Source organism: Vipera berus, assembly GCF_964194415.1.
Source record: "Vipera berus genome assembly, chromosome: 1".
Classification (NCBI taxonomy): domain Eukaryota; kingdom Metazoa; phylum Chordata; class Lepidosauria; order Squamata; family Viperidae; genus Vipera; species Vipera berus.
In genome coordinates, this window is record NC_138202.1 from 3,826,090 (window position 1) to 3,854,074 (window position 27,985).

The 27,985-nt window shown below is 49.3% G+C and overlaps 1 protein-coding gene across 1 annotated transcript; it reads right to left on the reverse strand.

Moving 5' to 3' along the window:
- Positions 1-267: 267 nt before the first annotated feature.
- On the reverse strand, positions 268-27,067 carry DAPK3 (death associated protein kinase 3). Its single transcript, XM_081313449.1, has 9 exons — positions 26,948-27,067; positions 22,947-23,075; positions 14,370-14,730; positions 12,701-12,830; positions 12,326-12,374; positions 10,273-10,299; positions 8,228-8,380; positions 4,547-4,592; positions 268-1,695 (listed from the first exon to the last, which is right to left on the reverse strand). Exons 2-9 carry the CDS (start codon positions 23,006-23,008, stop codon positions 1,153-1,155), a joined length of 1,371 nt encoding a protein of 456 aa, XP_081169575.1. The 5' UTR covers positions 23,009-23,075; positions 26,948-27,067; the 3' UTR covers positions 268-1,152.
- Between the last annotated feature and the right edge of the window lie 918 nt (positions 27,068-27,985).

Sequence of the window (27,985 nt, forward strand, 5' to 3'; positions counted from 1 at the left end):
CATTCTAACCACTGTGCCACCACGGCTCTTATACGTTTGATAAATTAAATAAATAAAAATGAAAACCTGGATGGAAAGGATCTCTCACCCTCCCCAGGACTGCCTCGACTGCCATTCCCAGTAAGACCAGTGGCTCCCAGTAAGGCCTGGTGTTAGATTCAGCCGCAGCCAAAGAGTAAACCGAGATGAAGCCGAGTTCACTCAAGGAAACATCGTGAGATGGGTGTTGTTGTTTTTTTACAAAATGTTTACTCGCGGACCACCGAAAAAACCTGTTCCCCAACACAGAAATTAAAATACACAAACTTAAGGAAACGGTCTCTTGCAACCCATCGGAAGTCCAAAACAACAGGGCAGAAAAAGCCTGCCACTCCCCCACACCCACCCTCCCGGTGAAAGGTCAAGTCTTAACCTGGTTTTAAACAAATCTGAGTTTGTTCGAAAGGTACTTGGCAATTCTGCCTCTGCAGCGCAGCTTAATGGAGGAAGCTCTGCCATTCTCCACCCCTCTGGGGTTCCTTTGGGCAACCACAATTCAAGAAGAGACATTCCCTCCTAAAATCCTTGCAAAATTGGGAAACTAAGATTTTTCTAGAACACCTCCCCCCCCTTACCCAGTTTGCCTTCTATACCCCAGGAATCCTGGCTCATTCTCGACAAAAGTTGGGCTGTCCTAGAGGAGTTGAGTTAGAGAAGAGAGTCACACCCCTTGGGCTGAAGATCACGTTCGCACAAACTCAAGATCCATGAGAATAGATCTTCTCCCTCACCCTCTCTAGCAGGAAATCTCTTCCGGGCAGAACGATTTCCGGATTCTTTCTAAAGTTTGGAATCTCAAGAACGGCAAAGCGTCAGCCAAAAAAAAGGGGGTGTCCTTGGGGTGTCTGAAAAACCCTCAGCTGAATCCTGCCAGGGTCCGCATCTCACAGCATCTCGTCCATCTTAAGGTGAAAGAATGGCAAAGTTGTCCCCGTGCAGACATTTTTCCTCCATGCAGAGTTCCAGGCAGAAAAGCGTTACATGACGGAACGTGGAATTGAAGAGGGCCGGGGGCTTCTTTGCCCCCCCTGGAAGGGTGATTAGGAGGATCTAAGATTGGTTGACTTGACCCAGAAGAGATGACCTTCTCCCACCTGCCCAGAAAGGACTCCATTAGCGAATTCCACAGTCTTCTTCTCCACCCTGCAGCTTCTCCATCTCCACCGAACGGACCAGTTCCTGGACAAACTTCATCTCAGAAGCCATCTGCTTGGCGAGGGCCTCGTAGCGGTTCTCCAGCTTCCTAAGATGTCGCTTCAGCCGGTTGGCCGCCAAGGAGGTGCTCTTGGCCTCTTCCTGAGCTTGCCGCTTCAGGGCCTCCGTCTTCTGCATCTCCTGATGGATCTGACGGAGATCCTGGCTGATGGCCTCGTTCTCCTCCTTGTACCACAACTCCTTCTCCTCATAAATGGACCGCAGGGCCTCAATGTCCTCTCGGAAAGACCTCTTGCTCTGCTGCAGCTCGCGCAGGCTCTCCTCGGCCACCGCCACCTCCTCCATGACCTTGGTGAAGCGCTCGAAGTTGATGTAGGTGTTATTGGGCGGCATGCTGGAGTGAGACTTGATGGTGTATTCCTTCAGCCGCGTGGTCTTCAGGCGCCGTCGCTCCGGCTTCTTGCCGTTGTCTTCGTTGCGTACGTTCCGCCTCTTGATCACCTGATTTAAAAAAAAAAGGGGGGGGGGACTCAGGAATAGCAATAACAATAGCACTCAGACTTATATGCCGCTTCACTGTGCTTTACAGCCTTCTCCAAGCGGTTTACAGAGTCAGCCTATTGCACCCCCAACAATCTGGGTCCTCATTTTACCGACCTAGGAAGGACGGAAGGCTGAGTCCACCTTGAGCCAGTCAGGATCGAACTGCCAAACTGCTGGCAATCGGCAGTCAGCAGAAGTGGCCTGCAGTGCTGCCTTCTAACCCCTGGGCCACCACGAATGGTGGACTTGTCCATCCCTCTTCTCCGCTACCAGCAAGAACCTTGTCAACTGTTTTCTGAGAAGCTCCGTTGCAGGTAGTCCTCAACTTACGACCACCACTGAGCCCAACATTCCTGTCGCTAAGTGAGACAGCTGTTAAGTGAATTTCGCCCCCATTTTGCGGTCTTTCACGCCACGGTCGTTAAGTGAATCGCTGCAGTTGTTCAGCGAGACACACGATGGTGAAGTGAGTCTGGCTTCCCCCACTGACTTGGCTTGTCAGCAGCCGTCATAAGTGGCGTGGCAGTTGCCAAGCATCTGAACTTTGATCACATGGCCATGGCAAGGGTTGTAAGTTTGAAAAAATGGTGGTAAGTCTGCAACGGTCGTTAAGAGCGAAAAATGGCCCGAAGTCACTTTTTTCAGTGCTAGCCTAACTTCAGTCACTAAATGAACTGTTGTAAGTGGAGGACTAACTGTATTTTAATTTGCTGCAGATGTGGGACACAGTTTCCTCTCTGGGAAACACCCGCAGGTTGTCGCTTAGCTCGCACTACATGCCCAGCAAGGGGGAAACGTGAGCATCCCCTTTCAGACAATCCTGGGGCTGAAGCTAGTCGCTGCATTAACCTGTTTTTCTGGGCTCACACAATGCAGCGATCTATAAGCAGGGGAAGTGGAGTATGATCTGCTGGACACAACTTAGCCAATGGTTTGTTGGAATTTTAACTACGTGTTATGCGTGTTGTGTGAACACAGCCAGGATGGAGGGAAAACAAGGAGTTGCTGATTCTCCCTTCTGTAAAAACTTTCCATCCTCAACTCAAGAGCCTCTGTCACACCAAAACGAAGAGAAAAGTAGGGAAAGACCTTTTGATAACATAGTCATGGATTCATGGGGTCAGAAGAGGCCTGGGAGATCATAGAGCTGGAAAGGAGCTGGGAGGTCATAGATTCATAGAGATGGAAGGGTCCTAGGAGATCATAGAGCTGGAAGGGAGCTGAGAGGTCATAGACTCATAGAGATGGAAGGGTCCTGGGAGATCATAGAGCTGGAAGGGAGCTGGGAAGTCATAGACTCAGGGCCAGAAGGGAGCTGGGAGGTCATAGATTCATAGAGATGGAAGGGTCCTGGGAGATCATAGAGCTGGAAGAGAGCTGGGAGATCATAGACTCATAGGGCCAGAAGGGAGATGGGAGGTCATAGATTCATAGGGACAGAAGGGAGCTGGGGTTGTCACAGACTCATAGAGCTGGAAGAGAGCTGGGGGAGGTCATAGACATTGGGTCAGAAGTAACCTAGCAGGTCATAGACCCGTAGGGTTGGAAGGTGACTGGGAGATCATAGACACATAGAGCTGGGAGGTCGTAGACTCATAGAGCCAGAAGGGAGCTGGGGAGATCATAGACTCATAGAGTTGGAAGGGTCCTGGAAGATCATAGAGCTGGAAGGGAGCTGGGAGGTCATAGACTCATAGGGCCAGAAGGGAGCTGGGAGGTCATAGACACGTAGAGATGGAAGGGTCCTGGGAGATCATAGAGCTGGAAGGGAGCTGGAAGGTCATAGACTCATAGGGCCGGAAGGAAGCTGGGAGGTCATAGATTTGTAGAGATAGAATGGTCCTGGGAGATCATAGAGCTGGAAGGGAGCTGGGAGGTCACAGACTCATAGGGCCAGAAGGCAGCTGGGAGGTCATGGATTCATAGAGATTGAAGGGTCCTGGGAGATCACAGCGCTGTACGGGAGCTGGGAGGTCACAGACTCATAGGGCCAGAAGGGAGCTGGGAGGTCATAGATTTGTAGAGATAGAATGGTCCTGGGAGATCATAGAGCTATAAGGGAGCTGGGAGGTCATAGACTCATAGGGCCAGAAGGGAGCTGGGAGGTCATAGATTCGTAGAGATAGAATGGTCTTGGGAGATCATAGAGCTGTAAGGGAGCTGGGAGGTCACAGACTCATAGGCCCAGAAGGCAGCTGGGAGGTCATAGATTCGTAGAGATTGAAGGGTCCTGGGAGATCACAGAGCTGTAAGGGAGCTGGGAGGTCACAGACTCATAGGGCCAGAAGGGAGCTGGGAGGTCATAGATTTGTAGAGATAGAATGGTCCTGGGTGATCATAGAGCTGTAAGGGAGCTGGGAGGTCATAGACTCATAGGGCCAGAAGGGAGCTAGGAGGTCATAGATTTGTAGAGATAGAATGGTCCTGGGAGATCATAGGGCCAGAAGGGAGCTGGGAGGTCATAGATTTGTAGAGATAGAATGGTCCTGGGAGATCATAGAGCTGTAAGGGAGCTGGGAGGTCATAGAGTCATAGGGCCAGAAGGGAGCTAGGAGGTCATAGATTTGTAGAGATAGAATGGTCCTGGGAGATCATGGATCTGGAAGGGAGCTGGGAGGTCACAGACCTGTTGGGTCAGAAGGTTCCTGGGAGATTGCAGACTCATGGGGCTGGAAGAGACTGGGGGGGAGGGGGGAAATCATAGACTCAACTTGTCAGAAGGGACCTGGGAGGTCGGAGAATCATAGATTCATAAGGTGGGGCAAACAATCTTAAATATCAAGACTGTTTTGAACAACATAGTTTTTACCTTGATCCACGGATGCTCCAAGCTTTGCTCAATTGTCATCCGTTTCCTGCAATCATCAAAAGGAGCAACGGTCAATTTTAGGATCGGTGCAAAATGTATGGAAAAAAAAGAGGAATTTCATCGGTTGCAGAGAACCCATGCAAACTTCAGCATCCTTCTGGATCACTGACCCTCATTGCTCACAACCCTTTTGAGGAGAAAATATCGCCTGCACCATCATCTTCTCAAGAGGAAAGGGGAGAAAACCCAGCCCAAACTTCGGTGTGGCTTCCTTGTTCTGCTCCAAATTTATATATTTAGCTTTAGAGAGAGAGAAAAAATGCAAGCCCTTCAAACTGCAGCCTTTCCAAGACTGGGTAAGATACAGGTAGTCCTCAAATTACGACCGTAAAGGAGCCTGCCCATTAGGATCACGAGTCGTAATAGTCATAAAACAGGTCAATCGGGCAACCAATTGAATTTCACTTTTTTGCTGCGGTCGTTAAGCAAGCGCCAAGCGCGAACCCATTGTCAAGGGGAGCGATTTTGCTGACAACCGGAAGGATGTGCCGGTTTTCTGCAAAGCCGCCGAACAACATGATCACATGACCGCGGGAACGCTGCAAATGGACATTAATGTAGTCGCGTTACTTGAGTGTCCAAAGTTGAATTTTTGGATCTGGGTTTTTCAAGGTCATCATAACTTCAGACATCGCGGGCGCTCCATCACTGGAAGATTTTAAGAAGAGACTAGACCTGTGGTGGCGAACCTGTGGCACGCGTGCCACAGGTGGCACGCAGAGCCCTCTCTGTGGGCACGCACGCCATCGCCCAAGTCCTAGGCCACAGGTCTGCAACCCACGGCTCCGGAGCCGCATGCGGCTCTTTCAGCCGTCTCCTGCAGCTCCCCGTCTTCTGCCATGTGCAGTCCCCCCCAAAAAAAGTGGGACTAAAAAAGTTCAACCAATCAATTCAAATATGCAGGGTGGGTGCATATCTCGCCTTGGCTCCACTCTTCAGTCAAACCCTGTTCTGCGCATGCGCGCATGTACGCGCATGCGTACACATTTTTTGCGGCTCCCAGTTTTTCCTTTTGTGAGGGAAGCGGTTCCGAGTGGCTCTTTCACTGTTTCAGGTTGCTGACCCCTGGCCTAGGCCTTCAGCTGGGTTTTATAAAACCTTTTCGCTTTAGGCCTCCGCCGCCATGTGCAAAAAAAAAAAAAGAAAAAGGGTTCAATCAATCAATCAATTTCATCTTGCGAGGAAAAAAAAGATCTCGCAGTTGGAATTGATTGATTGAAATTTTTAGTTCCACCCAGTCTGCCATTACCACCACAGCCACGCCCACCCAATTGGCCACACCCACCCGGCACCCAGCGATACATAAGTGGGTTTTGGGTTCCAGTTTGGGCACTTGGTCTCTAGAAGGTTCGCCATCACTGGACTAGACATGTCACTTGTCTGAGATGATATTGGGTCTCCTGCTTGAGCAGGGGGCTGGACTAGAAGACCTCCAAGGTCCCTTCCAGCTCCTATTCTATTCTATTCTATTCTATCCTATCCTTATCCTTATTCTATTCTGTAATTCTATTCTGTAATTCTACTTTGTAATTCTATTCTATTCTATAATTCCATTCTATTCTATTCTGTAATTCTATGCTATTCTATAATTCTATTCTATTATTCTATTCTGCAATTCTATTCTATTCTGTAATTCTATTTTGTAATTCTAGTCTATTCTGTAATTCTATTCTATTCTGTAATTCTATTCTGGAATTCTATTTTGTAATTCTAGTCTATTCTGTAATTCTATTCTGTAATTCTATTTTGTAATTCTAGTCTATTCTGTAATTCTATTCTATTCTATTCTATAATTCTATTCTATTCTATTCTGTAATTCTATGCTATTCTATAATTCTATTTTATAATGCTATTCTGTAATTCTATTCTATTATTCTATTCTATTCTGCAATTATATTCTATTCTATTCTGTAATTCTATTCTGTAATTCTATTCTATTCTATTCTGTAATTCTATTCTGTAATTCTATTTTGTAATTCTATTCTATTCTGTAATTCTATTCTATTCTATTCTGTAATTCTATTCTATTCTGTAATTCTATTCTGTAATTCTATTCTATTCTATTCTGTAATTCTATTCTGTAATTCTATTTTGTAATTCTATTCTATTCTGTAATTCTATTCTATTCTATTCTGTAATTCTATTCTATTCTGTAATTCTATTCTGTAATTCTATTCTATTCTATTCTGTAATTCTATTCTGTAATTCTATTTTGTAATTCTATTCTATTCTGTAATTCTATTCTATTCTATTCTGTAATTCTATTCTATTCTGTAATTCTATTCTGTAATTCTATTCTGTAATTCTATTCTATTCTGTAATTCTAGTCTATTCTATTCTGTAATTCTATTCCATTCCATTCTTATCATTATTCTATCCTATTCTGTTCTATTAATTCAAACAGTCACCAAGCGGCTCATCGTGACTCGAGGACAACCTGTAATGCCCTTAAAATAAAGTAAAAAAATGGGGAAATTCTGCAGCATTCAAAGCACACCACGGAGCATGCAGAAATAGCTCCAGGATCCACACGTCTGGCCCCTGGGAATCTCCCCTGCTCATTCATTCAGCTTTCTGCTGATCCTCGGGAGTTTCAGACAAAGGTGGAGGCTAGAAAGGAAACTGACTGACCTTCCTGAACCACAGGGAGTCCTCGCTTTACGGCCACAGCTGAGCCCCAAAATTATCACTGCCAAGCAAGGCAGTGGTTCTTTTGGGGGAGTTTTGCCCCATTTCACAACTTTTCTTGCCGCGGTGCTTGAGGGAATCACTGCGGCCGTTTAGGGGATCATCTGATCGTCAAGCGGATCTAGCTTCCCCCACTGCTTGTCATAAGGTCCCAAAAGGGGATCCCGGCGGGACACTGCGACCGTCGTAAATACGAGTCAGTTGTCAAGCGTCCCGGTTTTGGTCAGGCAAATGTGGGGAGGCTGCAACCCTTATTCTAAATTTGAAAACCGCTCCTACCTCCCTTTTTTCCAGCACCGTTGTAACTTCGGTCACTAAACGAATGGTTGTTAAGTGGAGGACTTAACTGTAGCAGGTTGGCACAGAGAGAACATGGTTCCCAAAGCATTACTGTCCAGCATCCAAAAAAAAAAAATTGCTGGATTTTCCCACCACAATTTTCCCAGTGTGAAACATTGGAAACGGACGGTCCGTCTCTAGTTCTGCTTTGCTGTCCTCCTTCATATTTACAGGCAGTCCTTGACTTACGGACACAATCAGGACAAGAAATCCTGTCGCTAAGCGAGGCAGTCATTAAGTGAGTTCTCATCTGACCTAACCGATGCCACGGTCCTTAAGTGAATCGCGCAGCCATGAAGCAAACACGGCTTCCCGCCATGACTTTGCTCATCTGGGGAAAGTCGCAAATGGCAATCACCTGACCCCCACCTGAAGATTTATCACTGGACTGGTTGGGACCATGAGTCGGTTGTAAGTGTGAGGACCTGTCCCAAGTCACTTTACAACTCCCAGGGGACACTAAAAGGATGGTCGTTAAGTCGAGAACCACCAGGACCTTTCGATATTGGTTCTTCTGCTGGATTCGGAGATCTCCTTCAGCCCTCTAAAATGATAACTCTCCCGCCCTCCCTCGCCCCCCGCCCCGCCTCTTACTTGGGGTCCTTGACCAGCAGCCTGCGAATGAAATCCTTGGCCAGTTCACTGGTGTTGCTGAAGTATTCCTCGTCAAAGTCGTAATTCACAGCCGAAATGTTGGTCAGGGTCTCCTGCTTCGTTTCCCCCAGGAAGGGAGAGGCGCCGCTCAGGCTGAAAAGGGTTAGGGTCCCGCGTCAGTCTTAAACCCAAAGGCTCTGGCACACAGAAGCCCCCCCTGCCCAAGCGGCAATAGAATAACAGAGTTGGAAGGGACCTTGGAGGCCATCTAGTCCAACCCCCTGCTCAGGCAGGAAACCCTATACCATTTCAGACAAATGGCTGTCCAGTCTCTTCTTAAAAACTTCCAGTGTTGGAGCATTCACCCCTTCTGGAGGCAGGTTGTTCCACTGGTTAATTTTTCTCACTGTCAGGAAGTTTCTCCTTAATTCCAGGTTGCTTCTCTCCTTGACTAGTTTCTATCCGTTCCTTCTTGTCCTGCCTTCGGGCGCTTTGGAGAATAGCTTGACTCCCTTATTTGGGGCAGCCCCTGAGATATTGGAACGCTGCTATCCTGTCACCCCTCGTCCTTCTCTTCATTAGACTAGACATTCCCAATTCCAGCAACTGTTCCTTGTATATTTTAGCCTCCAGACCCCTGATCATCTTTGTTGCTCTTCTCTGCACTCTTTCTAGAGTCTCAACATCTTTTTTACATCGTGTTGACCAAAACTGGATGCAGGATTCCAAGTGTGGCCTTACCGAGGCCTTGTAAAGTGGTATTAACACCTCTTGCTTCTATCCCTCTGTTAATGCATCCCAGCACTGCGTTGGCTTTTTTGGCAGCTGCAGCACACGGCTGGCTCGTATTTAAGGGATTGTCCACTAGGACTGTGAGATCCCTCTCACAGTTGCTACTATTGAGCAAGCAACCCCCCCCGCCCCAAGGCCAACACCTCAACTGAGATCAGGACCCAAGTAGCGACCAAGAAGGGGTGGGTTCTTCCTGTATGTAATGGGTGCAAATCACGCAACTTTAAAACAGAGTTCCCCAAACTTTCGGGGCTGGCAACCTGGAGTGTGGGGGGGAGGGAGGAAAGAAGGGATGGCTTTTTTGGGGGGGGCGATGAATGCACGCGTGCACGTGCATGAACCCCCATTGCTCGCGCAAGTGGGGCCGTGAGTGCTCGCAAGTGGGGCTGCAAACACCGCAAACCTCATGCAGATACTCGCACCAGTGGGTCCGTGTAGATGAACACACATGTGCACACTGGCCAGCCACTTACACGGCCCGGTGACCAAGAGGCTACAGCCCACAGGTTGGAGACCCCTGCTCTAGAGTGTAGAATGGTGGAGGTGGAAGTCTATGGAGCTTCTCAAGTCATCCAGGTGGGCCTGGTTGTCCCAAAAGTGCTTTTCCAGGAGGCCACTGGACTTCCTTTGTTTTTCTTTGAAAACATTTCGCTTCTCCTCCAGGAAGCTTCTCCAGCTCTGACTGGGATGGTGGGGAAGGGAAGGATTTATACTCCTTGCAGACAGCTGGTCGTTTGCATCCTTTTTTTTTTAGAGAGCCGTTGAGGCCACTCGGAGGCTTGTCTGTGTCCTCAGGGTCCCCCGAGTGGTGCAAATGGGCGTGGAACTGTTGAAGATGGAAGGGACTTCTGGTCCAGTCTCTCAATCCTAGCAAACTTAAGATGGTGGACTTCAACTCCCAGAATTCTCCAGCCGGCACAGCCGGCTGGGGAATTCTGGGAGTTGAAAGTCCACCCATTTTAAAGTAACCCAGGTTGAGAAAGGCTGATCTCAATGATAGCCAGCCTTCTCTTTTTCTGCACTGGCCCTTTGCTTCCTTAGGCCCGTAACATTCTGACTCAGTCGGAAGAACCCAAGGCAGAAACTTCCACCTCTTGCAGCAAGGCCTTAGGATCACCAGCAGCTTTCATCCTGCATTTTTCTGTCAGGGAAGGGGAGAACCTTAAACAAGTAAAGGAAGCCCCCCACACCCCCACACCCCCATCTACCAGCCCAAGCGCTGGCAAAGAAGCCGTTTGGTTCAAAATACTCACAGGATGTAAGTGATGACTCCGATGCTCCTAGGGGAGAGGGGAAAAAAAAGGAAGGACACTTTTATTACACTGAAGAACGGAAAGTCCTCCAAACTTTTCTTTAGACTAGAGCAATATTCAAGCTATCTTATCTATCTACCTATCTACCTATCATCTATCCATCCATCTATATTTATCTATCCATCCATCCATCATCTATCTAATTTATCTCTATCATCTCTATCTATCTCTCTGTCCACTATTATCATCCTGTTATCATCTCCCTCTGTCTCTCATCCCTTATCTCTCATCCAGCTAACATCCAGCAATCATCTACCTATCACCTATTTGGATAACTATCATCTATATTTATTTGTCATCTCTATCATTTCTATATATGTTATATCTCTCTAATCTATATCATCTATCATCTATCTGTCTAAAAATGCAAGTAGAAAAATAGGGACCACTACGGTAGGAAGGTAACAACGTTCTGTGCGCCTTTGGCGTCTGGTCATGCCGGCCACATGACCACGGAGACGTCCTCGGACAAGCGCTGGCTCTTCAGCTTTGAAACGGAGATGAGCACCGGCCCCTAGAGTCGGAAACGACTAGCACGCATGTGCGGGGGAACCTTTACCTTTACCTTTTTATCTATCATTTCTATATATGTTATATTTTATTTTATTTATTTTATTTTATTACATTTATATACCGCCCTTTCCCGAAGGACTCAGGGCGGTTTACAGGGTAATTAAAAACCAAGATACAAAAGTTAAAAACAAATTTAAAAAGAAATTATATTTGTCCCTGTATAAATAAATAAAACCCCAGTTGAAATAAAATTAAACCTCAGCCTGGGCCAGAGAGCTCGAAGAGCCAGGTCTTCAGGTCCCGGCGGAATGACCGGAGGTCGGGGGCAGTCCTGAGCTCCACTGGCAGCTGGTTCCAAAGGGCAGGGGCACCCACTGAGAAGGCCCTATCCCTGGGTGTTGTCCGGCGGCAATCTCTTACCGCCGGCACCCTGAGGAGACCCTCCCTGTGGGAGCGCACTGGACGAAGGGAACTTGATGCCGGCAGCAGGTGTTCCCTCAGATATCCCGGGCCCAAGCCATTTAGGGCTTTATAGGTCATCACCAGCACCTTGAATCTCACCCGGAGGGCAACCGGAAGCCAATGCAGCTCGCGGAGAAGAGGTGTTACATGGGAGTATCGGGAGACCCCCATCACAACTTGCGCGGCCGCATTCTGCACCAGCTGAAGCCTCCGAGTGGTCCTCAAGGGCAGCCCCATGTAGAGAGCGTTGCAGTAGTCTAAACGGGAGGTCACGAGCGCATGAGTGACTGTGCGTAGGGCATCTCGGTCCCGATAGGGTTGCAACTGGCGCACCAGGCGAACCTGGGCAAAAGCCCCCCTGGTCACGGCTCCTATATGGTCTTCAAAATTGAGTCGTGAATCCAGGAGGACGCCCAAGTTGCGAGCCCTATCAACGGGGGGTAACACCTCACCCCCCATCGTTAAAGATGGAATAGTCTGGTTAACCCGAGATATCTCTCTAATCTATATCATCTATCATCTATTTATCATCTATCTATCTATCTATCTATCTATCTATCTATCTATCATTATCTATCTCTCTATCCACTATTATCATCCTATTATCTTGTCTCTCATCCATTATCTATCATCAGCTAACATCCATCCATCTATCTATCTATCTATCTATCTATCTATCTATCTATCTATCTATCTATCTATCATCTAATTCAGATAGCAGACATCTCACTCTCTGAGCTTTTACAGCTAAAGTTATAATCCATCAATCGATCTTCCCAACTCCAGAAACGGCTTCTTTTCGTAGAGGCTGAAATGCTAAAGATCCAAGAAACCCAGGATGGCTGAACTTGGCCAATGGCGATCTAATCAATTCCCAACACGCACCCAACACTAGTTCAGAAACACAACTTTGCCTACGGGTAGCAAATGGAAACTGTGCAGTGCCTTTCCAACCTGAGGCCTATATATATTTATTTCCTTATGAGCCTGATAAGAAATAGAAGCTTATTTCACTCACCACATATCGGCCTCAAGGCCCAAAGGTTCATAATTCACTATTTCTGGAGCTGTGGAAGATAAGGAAGGAAGGAAGGAAGGAAGGAAGGAGGAAGGAAGGAAGGAAGGAAGGAAGGAAGGAAGGAAGGAAGGAAGGAAGGAAGGAAGGAAGGAAGGAGGGAGGGAGGGAGGAAGGAAGGAAGGAGGAAGGAAGGAGGAAGGAAGGAAGGAAGGAAGGAAGGAAGGAAGGAAGGAAGGAAGGAAGGAAGGAAGGGAAGGGATTTATTAATAATTTTCTTCTGCTTGTAAAAGTTGCTCTATAAATCTTCCCCATGTCAGCATTTCCATCCCAACCCTGTCGTTTAGTTTGGCAACCCTCCCCTTTTTTTGCACCTACCTACAAATTCTGGCGTGCCGAAGATGTTTTTAAATTCATTTCCCGTCTCAATCTTGTGAGCGATGCCAAAATCAATCAGTTTGATTCGGGGACTGGGGACGTTTTTGTCAAGGAGCATAATGTTTTCAGGCTGAAAGGGCAGGAAGAAAAGGGAGACGCGTCAGTCCACCCAGCAGTTCAAGCTCTGAAGTTAAATCACGGTCGTTAGAATTCTCGAAAATTCGCGGGCAAAATTGGCAGCGTGGGTGGGAGTGTGGTTTTCTACTTGGTAGTTCCTTGATTAGGCTTTCATTTACTGTTTTGTTTATTTGTCTGAATTGGTCTTCCCCAATTCTGACAAAGGCTCCCACCAACGGTGACAGGGCAAGCCTCTTGTATGTAAACAGAGAGCGAATTGCATCCTCTTCTAGCACTGATGATGGTACTTAATTGGGTCACGAAAGCTCGGAGAGCACCACGTACCCCACAGTTCTCCTCCTCCTCCTCCTCCTCCTCCTCCTCCTCCTCCTCCTCCTTTCTGCAAGCTCTTCACTCCTATTTAGCACTGACAATGTTATCTAGTTTGGCAATGAAACGTCTGCAAGAAAATCATCAATTCAGCACCCAGGACTCCACAATCTTCCTCCTTCCCCCTCCTCTTCTCCTCCTCTCCACAAATCCCTCTCCCTTCTAGCCCTGATGATGTCACCTAGTTGGGTCACGAGACATCTGCAAGAAAACTACCAAGCTCAGAGAGCACCAGGCACCCCACAATCCTTTTCTTCCTCCTCCTCCTCCTCCTCTTCCTCTCCACAAACCCCACTCCCTTCTAGCACTGATGATGTTACCTAGTTTGGGGCATGAAATGTCTGCAAAACAAAAAACAAGCTCAGAGAGCACCAAGGACCCCACTGTCTTCCTCCTCCTCCTCCTCCTCCTCTCCACAAACCCCACTCCCTTCTAGCACTGATGATGTTCCCTAGTTGGGTCATGAAACGTCTGCAAAAAAACCACCAAGCTCAGAGAGCACCCAGGACCCCACAGTCATTGTCATTGTCCTCCTCCTCCTCCTCCTCCTCCTCCTCCTCCTCCTCCTCCTCCTCCTCCTCCTCTCCACAAACCCCACTCCCTTCTAGCAGTGATGATGTTACCTAGTTGGGTCATAAATGTCTGCAAGAAAACCACCAAGCTCAGTGAGCACCAAGGACCCCACAGTCCTCCTCCTCCTCCTCTCCACAAACCCCACTCCCTTCTAGCACTGATGATGTTACCTAGTTTGGATCATGAAATGTCTGCAAGACAAAAAGCAAACTCAGAGCACCAAGGACCCCACAGTCGTCCTCCTCTTCCTCCTCCTCCTTCTCCTCCTCCTCCTCCTCCTCCTCCTCCTCCTCCCTGCAAACTCTACTCCCTTCTGGCACTGACAACGTGACCTAGTTGGGTAATGAAATGTCTGCAAGGAAACCACCAAGCTCAGAGCGCACCAACGTCCCCGTAGACCAGCAGATAGAAACGTAGAAAAGTGATGACTAGTGGTCCATCTAGTCTTCCCTTTTGAGGGTTGTTTTTTAACTTTATCGGAAGGGACCTTGAAGACCTGCAGGGTCCCTTCCAACTCTATTATTCCGTTATTAGCTGTTCGATTATTTATTATCATTATTATTCGGAGACAGGAATCCAAGGATCTCACCTTAAGGTCGAAATGAGCGATGTGTTTGGAGTGGAGGTAATGGACCCCATCCAGGATCTGTTTCAGAAACTGCGTGGCTTCTTCCTCCGTCAGGGATTCCTTCTCAGCCAGGAAATCAAACAGCTCCCCGCCGGAGACCAATTCCAGAATCAGCACCACGTCCGTCTTGTTCTCGAAAATGTCGTGGAGGGTGATGATGTTGGGGTGTTGAATCTCACGTAGGATGTTGACTTCCCGCTGAATCTCCTCCCGGCTCACCCCTCGGCGGCTTGAGGACAGGCGCCGCTTCTTGATAAACTTGGCTGCGTATTCCAGAGCCGTTTTCTTCTCGCGGCACTTCCGCACGATTGCAAACTGGCCGCTGAAGAAAGAGAAGCGAGAGGAACGGTTTGTATAGGTCGTTCTTGAGTTACGACCTGTCAGCTCCCTTCTTACGCTTGCTTGTGGTTCGGCTGCTATGCGGTGACCGACCGCCATGAACTGCGGGAAGGAAGGGGGGGAAGTCTTGGGCAAGTGAAAGTAAGGGCTGTTATCTCCTCGAGAAGCTGCCTCAAGGTCACCCAGCTGGAAGAAGGAAGGGGCCACATACCAAACTGGGCTTGGACTGACCGTTAGGGAAACCTATTGCCTGAACCTGATTGGTTACACGGGGCCGGACAATGAGACAATTAAGGGAGGGAAAAGTAGAACTTAGGAATTTTGGCACACAATTCTCAATTCTGGCTTTGCACTAGTGCAATGCACTTGACTTCTAATAAAACTATACTTTTCTCAACAATGGCGCCAAGGATTGTTTCTCTCTAGAGGTTTATGTTGTGGCAGGTCCGACACAACCGTTCCTTTAGTGATTGTTCAAAGTTACAACAGCACTGGAAAAAGTCTGCAAAAAAATCCCACCAAGTTCAACCATCAAGGACCGCACAGTCTTCCTCCTCCTCCTCCTCCTCCTCCTCCTCCTCCTCCTCCTCCTCCTCCTCCTCCTTCCCTTTCCCCCTTCATTCCACTCCACAACCCCACCCACTCCCTTCTAGCACTGTTACCTAGATGGGTCACGAAAAGCCTGTCAAAAAACCACCAAGTTCAGAGAACATCAAGGACCCACAGCCAGATGGGAGCAGCCCCAGAGTTTCTCAGAAAGCAGAAGTCCTACAGCTCAGCGTAACTACAAAAAGTATGTTAGTAAGATACAGGTTATTTGCACCTCTGTAAGGATGCGGTGGCTCAGTGGGTTGGGACGCTGAGCTTGTCGATCAGAAGGTCGGCAGTTTGGCGGGTCAAATCCCGAGTGCCGCGTAGCAGAGTGAGCGCCTGTTACTCATCCCAGCTTCTGCCAACCTAGCAGTTCGAAAGCACGTAAAAATGCAAGTAGAAAAATAGGGACCACTCCGGTGGGAAGGTAACAGCGTTCCGTGCGCCTTTGGCGTCTAGTCATGCCGGCCACGTGACCACGGAGACGTCCTCGGACAAGCGCTGGCTCTTCGGCTTTGAAACAGAGATGAGCACCGGCCCCTAGAGTCGGAAACGACTAGCACGCGTGTGCGGGGGAACCCTTACCTTTACCTTTAAGGATTACCAGATGCAATAATTAAGATGCCAACTCTGAGATTAAGTAGAGGACCTCAGTCAAATCACTTCTTTCCACTCCTTTCATCTTGAGCCCCGCAAAGGGAGACTCGCCCCACAGAATTGCTGGGACGGCATTTCTACAACATTCACATCACTTCACATGCATTATCTAAGTAAAAGTTACCTTGGGCAACAGATTACAGGCAGCCCTCGCGTTATGACCACGGCTGAGCTCCAGACTTACGTTTTGCTACGTGAAACATTTGTTAAGTGAGTTTTGCCCCACCTCACGACTTTTCTTGCCGCCGTTCTTAAGTGACTCGTTGCGTTCGTTAAGATAGTGACCCGGTTGTTAAGCGAAGCCGGTTTCCCCATTGACTTTGCTGGTGAGAAGGTTGCGAGACGTGGTCACCTGCCCTTGGGACACAGCGACGGTCGTAAGTGTGAACATCTGAATTTTGATCACGTGACCGCAGGGGGATGCTGCAACTGCCGTTAAGTGTGAAAAACGGTCCTAAGTCATCTTTTTTTTTCAGTGCCATTGTAACTTTGAGCGGTCGCTGAATGAGTTGGTGTAAGTCGAGGACTTCCTGTATATTATTACCTGCATTATTGATATACTAGCACGTGATGCTTAAAACCCCAAGCCCATCTATCCTACGAGGCAAGAACCGGACATCTGGTTTATTGTGGCTGGTTCAGATCCCACGCAGTCCTCGGCTTACGACCGTTGGTTTAATGACGGCTTGAATTTACAACAGCCTTGGGCAAATGGTTTCAGAATCAGCCATCAAAGAAGCAATCTCAAACACCAAGCGTTTGAGGCCAGCCACAGAGCAGCTAAGGACGTTTAATGCTAGTCCTCGCTTACGGCTACAATGGACCCTCGAAATTTCCGTTGCTAAGCAAGACGGTTGTTCAGTGAGTTTTGTCCCACTTCGGTTCTTAAGTCAGTGACACTGTTTTAAGTGAATTTGGCTTCCCACTGACTTTGCCTGGCAGACTGGCCAGCCATTTGTCTGAAATGGTATAGGGTTTCCTGCCTGAGCAGGGGGTTGGACTACATGACCTCCAAGGTCCCTTCCAACTTTTTATTATCATTATAATCATCATGATTATTATTATTATTATATTTGGTATTTATTATTATCGTATATTATTATTATATTATTATTATTATTATTATTATTATTATTATTATTATTATTATTATTATTATTATTATTATTATTATTATTATTATTATTATTATTCAAGCTATTCTCCAAAGCACCTGAAAGCAGGACAAGAAGCAACGGATGGAAACTGATCAAGGAGAGAAGCAACCCGGAACTAAGGAGAAACTTCCTGACAGTTAGAACAATTAACCAGTGGAACAACCTGCCTCCAGAAGTTGTGAATGCTCCAACACTGGAAGTTTTTAAGAAGAGACTGGACAGCCATTTGTCTGAAATGGTGCAGGGTTTCCTGCCTTAGCAGGGGTTGGGCTAGATGACCTCCAAGGTCCCTTCCAACTTCTTATTATTATTATTATTATTATTATTATTATTATTATTATTATTATTATTTATTATCCACCCCCTGGGGACGCTACAACCGTCATAAATATGAATCCTTGCCAAGCGTCGGAATTCTGATCACCTGAGCACGGAGATTCTCCAACGGAAGTGTGGAAAAGTCACTTTTTCTCACTGCTGCTATAACTTCAAACAGTCAATGAAAGAACTGGTAAAAGTTGAGGACTATCTTAAGGCTCCTTCCAACTCTCTCATTCTGTATTTGGGCAATTTGCAAATGCTTTGATATATTTCCCCATCAGGATTGCGAGGCATCCCTTTGCTTTTCAATTAATTTCCCTTTTCAGCTCCGGGGCAAGAATCCCATCAACCTCATTGTCGAAGCACTTTCCAGTTTTGTGACAAGAAAACTCACACACACACACACACACACACCTGCCTCGTTAAAAGGGGCAAATCCTTTCGATAAAGCCACAGGCATCGGGAGATTTAAATCTGCGTAGTTATTTACATTTTTCAAGGCTGAGATCATGCCGGCTGGCTGCGGCAGATTCCATATAAGGCCGCAGCTACACAACCACACACACACACCCTGCAAATAGGAATTCCTGACTCCTTTCACCTCTGCAACCAGCCGAAAATAGAAACAGCTCAGTGCCACTAATTCTTCATTCCTTAATTTTTAAGGAAAAGAACTCGGCTTGCAAAATACAGTTACGAGACCAAAATTTCCCTTGTGAAGCGAGACAGATCTGAAGTGAGTTTTGCCCCATTTTACGACCCCTCTTGCCAAAGTTGTTAAGTGAATCACCGAAATGGTTTTAAGTTATTAAGTGACTTTGGCTTTCCCGTTGACTTTGCTTGTCGGGAAGGGCGCAAAAGGGGACCCCAGGACATGTCATAAATAGGAGCCAGTTGCCAAGTGTCTGAATTTTGATCATGTGACCTCGGGGATGCTGCAACGGTCGTATGTGTGAGACACGGTCGTAAGTCACGTCTTTCAGTGTCCTTGCAACTTTTTTTTTTTAATTCCATTTATATCCCGCCCTTCTCCGAAGACTCAGGGCGGCTTACAAGCTTAGCAATAGCCTTCATTCTATGTATATGCCTGCTTATTAGGGCTTTCACACACACCCCAAGCGGCATTATTACAAAGTCAGCTTGTAATTGCCCCCAACAATCTGGGTCTTCATTTTACCTACCTCGGAAGGATGGAAGGCTGAGTCAACCTTGAGCCTAGTGGCTCAACTTTGAACTGTCACTAAACAAATGGACGTTAAGTCGAGGACTACCTGTAATACAGAATTTACTTCCCCTGAGCTGGAGAAAGGTTTCATGGCTTTGTGACGCTGAAGTTGCGACATTGATGGGTGCTCAACAAACAGGAACAAGGATGAAATCTCAGCCCCAAGTGAACTTTCTTTCCACACACTCAAGACTGTCTTGCCCCACTGGGTGACACAGGATTACTCAGACAGGATGTGTACGTCACACAAAGGTGTGCACTGCGAACTACATGACCAAAACACTACTTAAGAAATTTTATTAGGAAATTATAGCTGGCCAAGACTCTGTTTACTGAGAAATTTAGAGAAGTATATTTGAATTACAATAGAATAACAAGAGTTGGAAGGGACCTTGGAGGTCATCTAGTCCAACCCCCTGCTCAGGCAGGAAACCCTATACCATTTCAGGCAAATGGCTGTCCAGTCTCTTCTTAAAAACCTCCAGTGTTGGAGCATTCACCGCTTCTGGAGGCAGGTTGTTCCACTGATTAATTGTTCTAACTGTCAGGAAGTTTCTACTTAGTTCTAGGTTGCTTCTCTCCTTGACTAGTTTCCATCCGTTGCTTCTTGTCCTGCCTTCAGACACTTTGGAGAATAGCTTGACTCCCTCTTCTTTGGGGCAGCCCCTAAGATACTGGAACACTGCTATCATGTCACTCCTCGCCCTTCTCTTCATTAAACTAGACATGCCCAATTCCTGCAACCGTTCTTCATATGTTTTAGCCTCCAGTCCCCTGATCATCTTTGTTGCTCTTCTCTGCACTCTTTCTAGAGTCCCAACATCTTTTTTACATCGTGGTGACCAAAACTGGATGCAGGATTCCAAGTGTGGCCTTCCCAAGGCATTGTAAAGTGGCATTAACACTTCACTTGATCTTGATTCTCTCTCTCTGTTAATCCAGCCTAGCACTGTGTCGGCTTTTTTGGCCGCTGCAGCACACGGCTGGCTCCTATTTAAGGGATTGTCCACTAAGACTTTGAGATCCCTGTCACATATCCAGGTCGTCCTTGACTTACGTTCGTTTAGTGACCAAAGTTACAACGGCAGTGAAAAAATCTGACTTATGGACGGTGTTCACACAATGGTTGTGGCATCGCCCTGGTCCTACGATCAAAATTTGTATGCTTGACATGTCGTTATGACAGTTGCGCTATCCTGGGCTTATGTGATCACCATTTGTAACTATCTCAGCCGGCTTCGGATAAAGTCAGTAGGGAAGAAAGCCAGATTCACTTAATGAGCAAATGATCCATTTAACAACTGTGATTGCAAAATGGGGCAAATCCCAGGTTAAAAGCTCTCTTGCTTAGCATTGGAGATTTCGGTGCTCAGCTGAGACTGGAAGTCGAGAACTATTTGTCAGTGAAACCGTGGCCAGCAATTTAATAAATTTATCCCAACAAATCTCTTAAGATTTATGATGTGCATCCAATTCCTTTGGGGCCCCGGCATTTTTTTTATCCTCCATTCGAAGTTACAATGGCGCTGAAAATAGTGACTTATGACTGATCCTCGCACTTATAACCATCGCAAACCTCCCAGTGGCCTCAACGTCTGTCTATCCATCAGCAATCTTCTTTTGCTGATGGGAAAAACAGTTTTAAAAACATTTCTAATGCATCTCAGCGCGAAAGGAACTGACAGCCAAGAGTTTATTTTTAATATCCGATGAATTAAGAGTCCACAAAGTTTTTTTGATCTTCTTTTTAAAAAAAGCTGGCGGAACAACCAGTGTTTTTCAAGATCTGCCCTACAATTCAATGGGCCAGCAATTGCTTTATTTCCATTAGCTTGTGTTCAAATACAAAGGAAAGGAGATTATGTGCCCACACCCCTTAAGTCTGATTTCTGATGACTGCACGGATGTGTAAGTCACGCGTGGTTTTGTCACTGCCAGATGTGGTGCATCCAGTTTAGCAGGCCAGTTTTGCAAGTTCCAAGTAATATCCAAGAATATCCAGAATTTACCCTCTTAAGTTTTCCAGAAATTAACCAAGATCAAATCAAATGAAGCAAGATCAAATCTTGCTGAGATCACCTTGACATTAGTACTGCTTTGTTAATCCTTAGTAAGGCCACACCTGGAATACAGCATCCGGTTTTGGTCACCAGGTTACAAAAAAAAACATGTTGAGAGTTTGGAAAAAATGCAAAGAAGAGCAACCAAGATGATTAAAGGCCTGAAGACTTAAAACATATGAAGAACGGTTGCAGGATTTGGGTATGGTTAGTCTGGGGAAAGAAGGACTAGGGCAGGACATGATAGCAGTCTTCCAGTATTTAAGGGGCTGCCCCAAAGAAGAGGGGTCACATTATTCTCCAAAGCACCAGAAGGCAGGACAAGAAACAACGGATGGAAACTGATCAAGGAGAGAAGCAACTTGGAATTAAGGAGAAACTTCCTAACAGTGAGGACAATTAACCAGTGGAACACCTTGCCACCAGAAGTTGTGAGTACTCCAACACTGGAGGCTTTTAAAAAGAGACTGAACAGACATTTGTCTGAAATGGTACAGAATCTCCTGCTCAAGCAGGGGGTTGGACTAGATGACCTTCAAGGTCCCTGCCAGCTCTATTCTGACTGACTCCTGGAGATTCCACATATATATCCTGTGGGGTTCTTATACTATATATTTATATTTCTATATTACATTACGTATCATATATCATATCGTATATCATATATATCATATTTTATGTTATATATACTATATTATATATACTATACTATAGTATAGGTAAAGGTAACGGTTCCCCCGCACATGCGTGCTAGTCGTTTCCGACTCTAGGGGCCGGTGCTCATCTCTGTTTCAAAGCCGAAGAGTCAGCGCTTGTCCGAGGATGTCTCCATGGTCATGTGGCCGGCATGACTAGACGCCAAAGGCGCACGGAACGCTGTTACCTTCCCACCGGAGTGGTCCCTATTTTTCTACTTGCATTTTTACGTGCTTTCGAACTGCTAGGTTGGCAGAAGCTGGGACGAGTAACAGGCGCTCAACTCTGTTACGCGGCACTCGGGATTCGACCCGCCAAACTGCCGACCTTCTGATCGACAAGCTCAGCATCCTAACCCACTGAGCCACCGTGTCCCTTCTACTATAGTGTACTATACTATATACTATACCATGGGTCGGCAACCCGCGGCTCCGGAGCCGCATGCGGCTCTTTGAGCCGTCTCCTGCGGCTCCCAGCCGCCCGGTGCGTGCGCACCTCTTCGAACGGGCAGTGGTGCACGCGCACCTCTCCAAATGGAGAGTGGCATCGCTTTTGGAGAGGTGCGCGCGTACCTCCGCGCGAAGGGGCAGCGGCGCAGCTTTGCAGACGGGCCACGGCAGCTTTCTCGAAGAGCGGCGCCCCTGCCCATTCCGAGAGGTGCGCACGCACCTCTCCGAACGACCGGAGGTGCACGCGCACCTCCCCAAACCTTTGGAGAGGTGCGCGCGTACCTCCGCGCGAACGGGCAGTGGTGCCGCTCTTTGAGGAAGCTGCCGCGGCCCGTCTGCGAAGCTGCCGCTTTCGGCAGCTTCGCAGACGGGCCGCGGCAGCTTCCTCAGAGAGCGGCGCCCCTGCCCATTCCGAGAGGTGCGCGCGCACCTCTCCGAACGACCGGAGGTGCACGCGCACCTCCCCAAACCTTTGGAGAGGTGCGCGCGTACCTCCGTGCGAACGGGCAGGGGCGCCGCTCTTTGAGGAAGCTGCCGCGAAAGCAGCTTTGCAGACGGGCCGTCGCCGTCGGGCAACCGGGAACCGGTTCCATCTCACTTTTTAAAAAATGGCAACCGCGTGCGTCCGCGCATGCGCAAAAAACCATTTTGCGCATGCGCAAAACGTTTTTTGCGCATGCGCGTGCATGGACACACGCACGCGGCTCCCACTTTTTTTAATTTGTGATGGAACCGGTTCCCAGTGGCTCTTTTCCTTTTTTAGGTTGCCGACCCCTGTACTATACCATACCATACCATACCATACTATACTATACACCATAGTGGTACAGCGGTCAGCATTGAAAGCTGACTCTGCCCAGTGCCAGCAGTTCGATCCTGACCTGAAGCACTGTGAAGCGGTACATAAGTCGTAAGTGCGATTGCTATTGCTATTATGACTCTAGGAAAGAGGTGTGGTTCAAGTTTCTTTGGTGGCTTTCAAAAACGTGATCTTCTAATCTAGGTTAGAGCCCATAACCCATTATCATAAATATACAACTCACCTGCCCAGCTCTTCCTCCATGTCATAGTGGTCTTCAACCCTTTCCTGGCGGAAAGTAGACATTCTGGCTTGAAGGGAAGAACCCCCACCTCAATTTCTGGTGTTCCTGCAGTCCAGGAGGTACCAAGACCTGGGATAGAGATACAGTTGACCATTCATATATTTGTTTGTCCTGTTCTTAGGAACTATTCTCCAGTGCTGCCGGAGGTGGTGACAAGATATGGTCCACAGGGTCAAGATGGAGATCAAGGAGGTGTGATCAAAGCTCTGCCTGTTCTTTTACAGCCAGGTGGAGCTTCAATCACCACATTGTGGCAGCCATCTTGATTTTGTTGACCATCCCCAACACACTCTTGGCTGCCGAGATTGTCCTGGGTCTTCCAAGATGTCCCAAACGTCTTCATGACACCACCTAGCTTCTTCTACTCCCGTGTTTCCCAACCGTGGCCACTTTAAGATAGGTGGACTTCAACTCCCAGAATTCACTGCCAGCAGGGGAATTCTGGGAATTGAAGTCCACACATCTTACAATAGCTAAGAGGTTCGGAAGCATGATTCTACTCCATTCTTCAGCTTCTCAAATTTCATCCTGAAGAACTTCCCTAGAGCAGGGGGTCTTCAAACGTGGCTCTTTTATGACCTGGAATTTTGAGAGTTGAAGTCCACAAGTCATAAAAGGGCCACGTTTGAAGACCCCCTGCCCTAGAGGACGTTCCCCCAAATGCTGCAAATCCATCGTCCCCCTCGCCCTGAATTCCCTGCCATTCTCTTGTAATCCCCCTGCCGGCAAGATAACAAGACGATCGGCTTCTGACGTGGCAATCTCCAATCCGATGCATTTATCCAGATCTTAGCAAAAGGCCCCCTCCTCAAATAGCAACCGGCTCTTTCCTGCAACATTCCGAAGGCCGCCCCTCCCTCCCTCCCTCCCTCCCTCCCTCCCTGACTTCCTTCCTCTCCAGGGCCCCCTCCCCATATTCCATCTCCCCGCCTTCCTCCCTGTGGCATTTCCTCTTCCTCCCCCCACCCCCACCCCATCTCTCCCAGGCTTAAAAGGAAAACCCACCCCCCATCATACACACACCCCAATTTCATAATTAGCAAGCCACAAATATGGCAAGGGACCAACTTACAATCAGCCTATTGAATTGCCCAGACAGTAGCCTCCAATGGACCACCCGCTTTCTTTTCCTGCTCTTCCCCCTCCCCACTCCCCCTCCCCAGTTTTTTTGGCTAGAGCCCAATTCAGCTCCCTCCCACCCTCGCACGCCCCATCTCGGCTCCTGCCCCCTCCCCATCTTCCCCACAGCCTTGCCTTCAGTCCCTGGCTCCCCTAAAGTTCCCCAAGCCCCCTTCCCCCTAAACCGCCCTCCCCAACTTCCAGGCCCCTACATTGCGCCCCACCCTAGGCCAGTTCTCCCACCCATTCGCCCACCCACCCCTGCTTTCTCCCTTCTCAACCCTCTCCTGCCCCTCCCTCTCATTCTGTCTCACCCCCCCACACCCCAGTTTTTGCTAGAGCCCAAGTCTGGCCCCGGGTCAGCTCCCCCCCCACCCTCGCACACCCCATCTCGGCTCCTGCCCCCTCCCCATCTTCCCCACCCCTCCCTCTTGCCTTCCCCCCCTGCTCCCCCTAAAGTCCCCCAAGCCCCCTTCCCCCTAACCCCCCCCTCCCCAACTTCCAGGCCCCCACATTGCCCCCCCAGGCCAGTTCTTCCCCACCCCTCCCTCTTGCCTTCCCCCCTGCTCCCCTTAAAGTCCCCCAAGCCCCCTTCCCCCTAACCCCCCTCCCCAACTTCCAGGCCCCCACATTGCCCCCCCAGGCCAGTTCTTCCCCACCCCTCCCTCTTGCCTTCCCCCCTGCTCCCCTTAAAGTCCCCCAAGCCCCCTTCCCCCTAAACCCCCTTCCCCAACTTCCAGGCCCCTACATTGCACCCCCCCCAGGCCAGTTCTCCCACCCATTCGCCCACCCCACCCCTGCTTTCTCCCTTCTCAACCCTCTCCTGCCCCTCCCTCTCATTCTGTCTCACCCACCCCCACCCCAGTTTTTGCTAACCCCTTCCCCCTAAACCCCCCTCCCCAACTTCCAGGCCCCTACATTGCGCCCCCCAGGCCAGTTTTTCCCCGCCCCTCCCTCTTGCCTTCCCCCCTGCTCCCTCTAAAGTCCCCCAAGCCCCCTTCCCCCTAAACCCCCCTCCCCAACTTCCAGACCCCCACATTGCCCCCCCAGGCCAGTTCTTCCCCACCCCTCCCTCTTGCCTTCCCCCCTGCTCCCCTTAAAGTCCCCCAAGCCCCCTTCCCCCTAAACCCCCCTCCCCAACTTCCAGGCCCCTACATTGGCCCCCCAGGCCAGTTCTCCCACCCCCCTACTTCTCAACCCTCTCCTGCCCCTCCCTCTCATTCTGTCTCACCCCCCCACACCCCAGTTTTTGCTAGAGCCCAAGTCTGGCCCCGGGTCAGCTCCCCCCCCACCCTCGCACACCCCATCTCGGCTCCTGCCCCCTCCCCATCTTCCCCACCCCTCCCTCTTGCCTTCCCCCCCTGCTCCCCCTAAAGTCCCCCAAGCCCCCTTCCCCCTAACCCCCCCCTCCCCAACTTCCAGGCCCCCACATTGCCCCCCCAGGCCAGTTCTTCCCCACCCCTCCCTCTTGCCTTCCCCCCTGCTCCCCTTAAAGTCCCCCAAGCCCCCTTCCCCCTAACCCCCCTCCCCAACTTCCAGGCCCCCACATTGCCCCCCCAGGCCAGTTCTTCCCCACCCCTCCCTCTTGCCTTCCCCCCTGCTCCCCCTAAAGTCCCCCAAGCCCCCTTCCCCCTAACCCCCCCCTCCCCAACTTCCAGACCCCGACATTGCCCCCCCAGGCCAGTTCTCCCACCCATTCACCCCCCCTGCTTTCTCCCTTCTCAACCCTCTCCTGCCCCTCCCTCTCATTCTGTCTCACCCACCCCCACCCCAGTTTTTGCTAACCCCTTCCCCCTAACTCCCCCCCTCCCCAACTTCCAGACCCCTACATTGCCCCCCCAGGCCAGTTCTCCCACCCCCCTACTTCTCAACCCTCTCCTGCCCCTCCCTCTCATTGTGTCTCCCCCCACCCCCACCCCAGTTTTTGCTAACCCCTTCCCCCTAACTCCCCCCCTCCCCAACTTCCAGGCCCCTATATTGCGCCCCCCCAGGCCAGTTTTTCCCACCCCTCCCTCTTGCCTTCCCCCCTGCTCCCCCTAAAGTCCCCCAAGCCCCCTTCCCCCTAAACCCCCCTCCCCAACTTCCAGACCCCCACATTGCCCCCCCAGGCCAGTTCTTCCCCACCCCTCCCTCTTGCCTTCCCCCCTGCTCCCCCTAAAGTCCCCCAAGCCCCCTTCCCCCTAAACCCCCCTCCCCAACTTCCAGACCCCCACATTGCCCCCCCAGGCCAGTTCTTCCCCACCCCTCCCTCTTGCCTTCCCCCCTGCTCCCCTTAAAGTCCCCCAAGCCCCCTTCCCCCTAACTCCCCCCCTCCCCAACTTCCAGACCCCTACATTGCCCCCCCAGGCCAGTTCTCCCACCCCCCTACTTCTCAACCCTCTCCTGCCCCTCCCTCTCATTGTGTCTCCCCCCACCCCCACCCCAGTTTTTGCTAACCCCTTCCCCCTAACTCCCCCCCTCCCCAACTTCCAGGCCCCTATATTGCGCCCCCCCAGGCCAGTTTTTCCCACCCCTCCCTCTTGCCTTCCCCCCTGCTCCCCCTAAAGTCCCCCAAGCCCCCTTCCCCCTAAACCCCCCTCCCCAACTTCCAGGCCCCTACATTGGCCCCCCAGGCCAGCTCTACCCCCCCTAACCCCCCCACAGCCCTTTTTCCCTCCCCCGATCTTCTCCCCCCCCCACTTTATGCCTCGCCCGCCCCCCCCCCCCCAATTCGGCCCGGCTGCTCCCGCCTGGGCAAACCCCCCCCCGCCTCCAGCCCTCCCCTCAACCCCCTCCCCCCCTTAGGCCCACCTCCCCTTTCAGCACCGACGCCCCCGGCCCACCTGGCAGACGGGAGCGCGCCCGGAGGGGAGGGGGAGGAGGAGGAGGAGGCGCGTTCGCGAGAGGCCAAACTCGCCGCCGCCGCCGCCGCCGCTCCTCGCATTCCAGCAGAGAACCTTCCGCCCCGCCCAGCGGGCAGGCGGCGCAGCGCGCACCCCATTGGCTAAGGCGCGGGGGTGACGTCACCGGCGGGCTCTGCCGCAGCCTTCCATTCGCCTTCGAAGGGCGCGTGACGTCACGGGAACACCCCGCCCCTTCAATGGGAAGTCCGCGGAGGCGCCGGCGGAAAGAGGGGATCGCGCCGCCTCTGGTCTCCTGCCCGGGATCCTCCCGGCTTTGCCCTGCCCCCGTCTGCAGGAACCGGGTCCTCCCAGTAGGAGGAAACCCCCCCCCCCAGATGCAGGAACCGGGTCCAAATAGAATAATAATAATAATAATAATAATAATAATAATAATAAGAAGAAGAAGAAGAAGAAGAAGAAGAAGAAGAAGAAGAAGAAGAAGAAGAAGAAGAAGAAGAAGAAGAAGAAGAAGAAGTTGGAAGGGACCTTGGAGGTCATCTAGTCCAACCAGTAGTAGTAGTAATAGTAATAATAATAATAATAATAATAATAATAATAATAATAATAATAATAATAATAATAATAATAATAATAATAATAATATAATAATAATAATAATAATAATAATAATAAAATAATAATAATGCCGCCTTTTGCAATTGACTAATGGCATTGACAAATTTGCAAAAGGTGGCCTTACTAGGAACTGCTTCCATCCTGCGACGAGATCTGGAATACCATCCAACATCCACATCTGCCTATCCCGGGTCCTTGGTAAGGACTTGATAGGTAGACAAAAATGCCAAAACCAGTCTGAACATCTGGCTGACTGTGCGATGATCTATTATTATTATTATTATTATTATTATTATTATTATTATTATTATTATTATTATTATTATTATTATTATTATTATTATTATTATTATTATTATTATTATTCCTTACTAGGAACTGCTTCCATCTTGTGATGAGATC

What these genes read in the sequence shown, in the direction of transcription:
- DAPK3 (XM_081313449.1), bottom strand. Translation starts at nt 23,008, where the DNA reads ATGTCTACTTTCCGCCAGGAAAGGGTTGAAGACCACTATGACATGGAG. An exon ending in GGCCTTGAGGCCGATATGTG is followed by an intron (nt 10,300 to 12,325) that starts GTGAGTGAAATA and finishes CCTCTCCCCTAG; the next exon opens with GAGCATCGGAGTCATCACTT. An exon ending in GGAGTCATCACTTACATCCT is followed by an intron (nt 8,381 to 10,272) that starts GTGAGTATTTTG and finishes AACCCTTTTCAG; the next exon opens with CCTGAGCGGCGCCTCTCCCT.